At 53.4% G+C, this 1,833-nt stretch overlaps 1 protein-coding gene across 1 annotated transcript; it reads right to left on the reverse strand.

Annotated features, from left to right (window-relative positions):
- Positions 1–395: 395 nt before the first annotated feature.
- DNLZ (DNL-type zinc finger) lies at positions 396–1,830 on the reverse strand (the record flags this gene model as incomplete). The annotated part of the gene is made up of 3 exons (XM_009280660.1): positions 396–679; positions 1,348–1,487; positions 1,786–1,830. Coding segments are annotated over 3 exons (357 nt in total), but the record flags the coding sequence as incomplete, so codon positions are not given.
- Positions 1,831–1,833: the final 3 nt, after the last annotated feature.

Below are 1,833 nucleotides of genomic sequence, written 5' to 3' on the forward strand. Positions count from 1 at the left end.
CCCTCCTGCAGGGTCATTTTGGCTTTGCAAACTCACGCAGGGTCGGGGCACACCTCCTCAGGTGGTATCAATCGCCTCTTCTGCTCAGCTGCTCTGCCACGGGATGCACCTCCACCAGCTCTGCAACCAGCTGCTGCCACGCGACACCTGGGCCAGGCCAGGAGACATGGCTAAAGCCTCCAGCTACAGCTGCACCTCCCTAGGCCAAAGCACACGGACAGAGAATTGCTGGCTCCCTTCTCAGCAGAGAACAAAACGGGGCGCCTGACACCGCTGAAGCACTGGGACTTGCCTAAAAGTCAGCAAACCAAGTACCAGGAAGAATATCCACGCTCCATCTCTAAAAACATTAGCTTGATCAAAGGCAAAACTGCGCAAGACAAAGACGCACAACAGAGAAAGACCAATGCTCGAGTTTATTTTAAACACAGAAACTTCCCACTGAAATCAGGGAATAAAGGTTAAGAGTCTCTCTTGCCATCAGCAGAACGACACAAATCCCGTTCATCAGGTCTGTCCCTTGCCGCCAGTCTCTGGGGGGGCTTCCCCGCTTTCTCCCTCCGTGGGCTGACCTTGAGACCCGGTATCTGCCGAGCTTTCCAGAAGCAGCTCCAAGGCTTCCTCGCCAGCCACACGTCTCACCTTCTCCCCTTTGGCTGCCAGGATTTCCTCGATATTCCTTAACAGCGATTTGAAAACCAACAGTGACACAACAGCAAAGGCTGGACCCAAGAGTCAAGCGCAGGCTCGCTCTCTCACGCTTTGCTCTCAGGATTAACACTACGCAGCGAATCACACGTGAGCGTTACCGCGGTATTTCTCCACAAGGAGTCTGGGAAGCAGCTAAAACCACCCAAACCTTCTGGCACTATTTTCATCCATTAGGATTAATAATTCAGCAATTGCAGCTGAACAGAAATTTTTAAAGGTATCTCAGGGACTTAGAAATCACTGAAGTTCAGCAGCAGATGGGTCTACACGTTTGAAACGCTCAGCCAGGGAAACCTCGCAGTGATTTGATAAAGCCTGAGGGAGAACAGAAGAACCCCACGCGCAGTAATTCACCTGCTGGCACCAGCAAGGATGCCTGTGTACCACACAGCTTCTGTTGCAGCTTCACACCATTTATTTGGATCCTAGGCAGCGATGGTCAAATTACAGATTATAAAGCTCAGTTTGTGTGCTTTAAGAAACTGGATGAAACAGAATTATACCCAGCAAAACCTCTGGTTTTCTCTGAACCGCGTTCTAAAAGCATCAAAGAACTAATGTCTCCGCTCAGGAGGATCCAGTTACAACCCAGCAGCCCCTTCCCGGGCTAAACAAGAGCGCTGCTTGCACGCCTACCTCTTTCCTTCCAGATCTGAGAACCATCCCAGGTTATCCGCTATGACATGGTGATTCCCGCAGCCGGGGCACTTCACTATCACCACCCCGTTATGGTAGGCCAACTTGGAAATCGTTTTTGCTGATCGGGTCTGGCAGACCTACAAAGCAAACAAAACGGGTTTTATGACCACGGTAACTGCAGCTTCCGGACCTTTTAAGAGAAAACCATTTTATTCTCCTGATTAAAAAATTTCTTTCCCCCCTCTCTCACCCCTAGCTATTGCAAGGCGGCTCGATCGCGCTGCCATGCCGCGTAGCTTCGCACCAACGTGCTCCACGGACCGGACCCTCGGCGGAGGCCCACCCGCCGCCGCCCGGAGAGGGGCCTTTCCTCTGGGGGGAGCCGTTTACCTCAGCCCGGCGCCGCCCCGGCCCTCCCGGCCCGCCCCCGCCCACCTTGCAGGTGTACACCAGGCGATAATGCGCGGCCCGCGGCTGCCCCGG

The sequence above is a fragment of the Aptenodytes forsteri genome, unplaced genomic scaffold, assembly GCF_000699145.1.
Source record: "Aptenodytes forsteri isolate BGI_AS27 unplaced genomic scaffold, ASM69914v1 Scaffold68, whole genome shotgun sequence".
Classification (NCBI taxonomy): Eukaryota; Metazoa; Chordata; class Aves; order Sphenisciformes; family Spheniscidae; genus Aptenodytes; species Aptenodytes forsteri.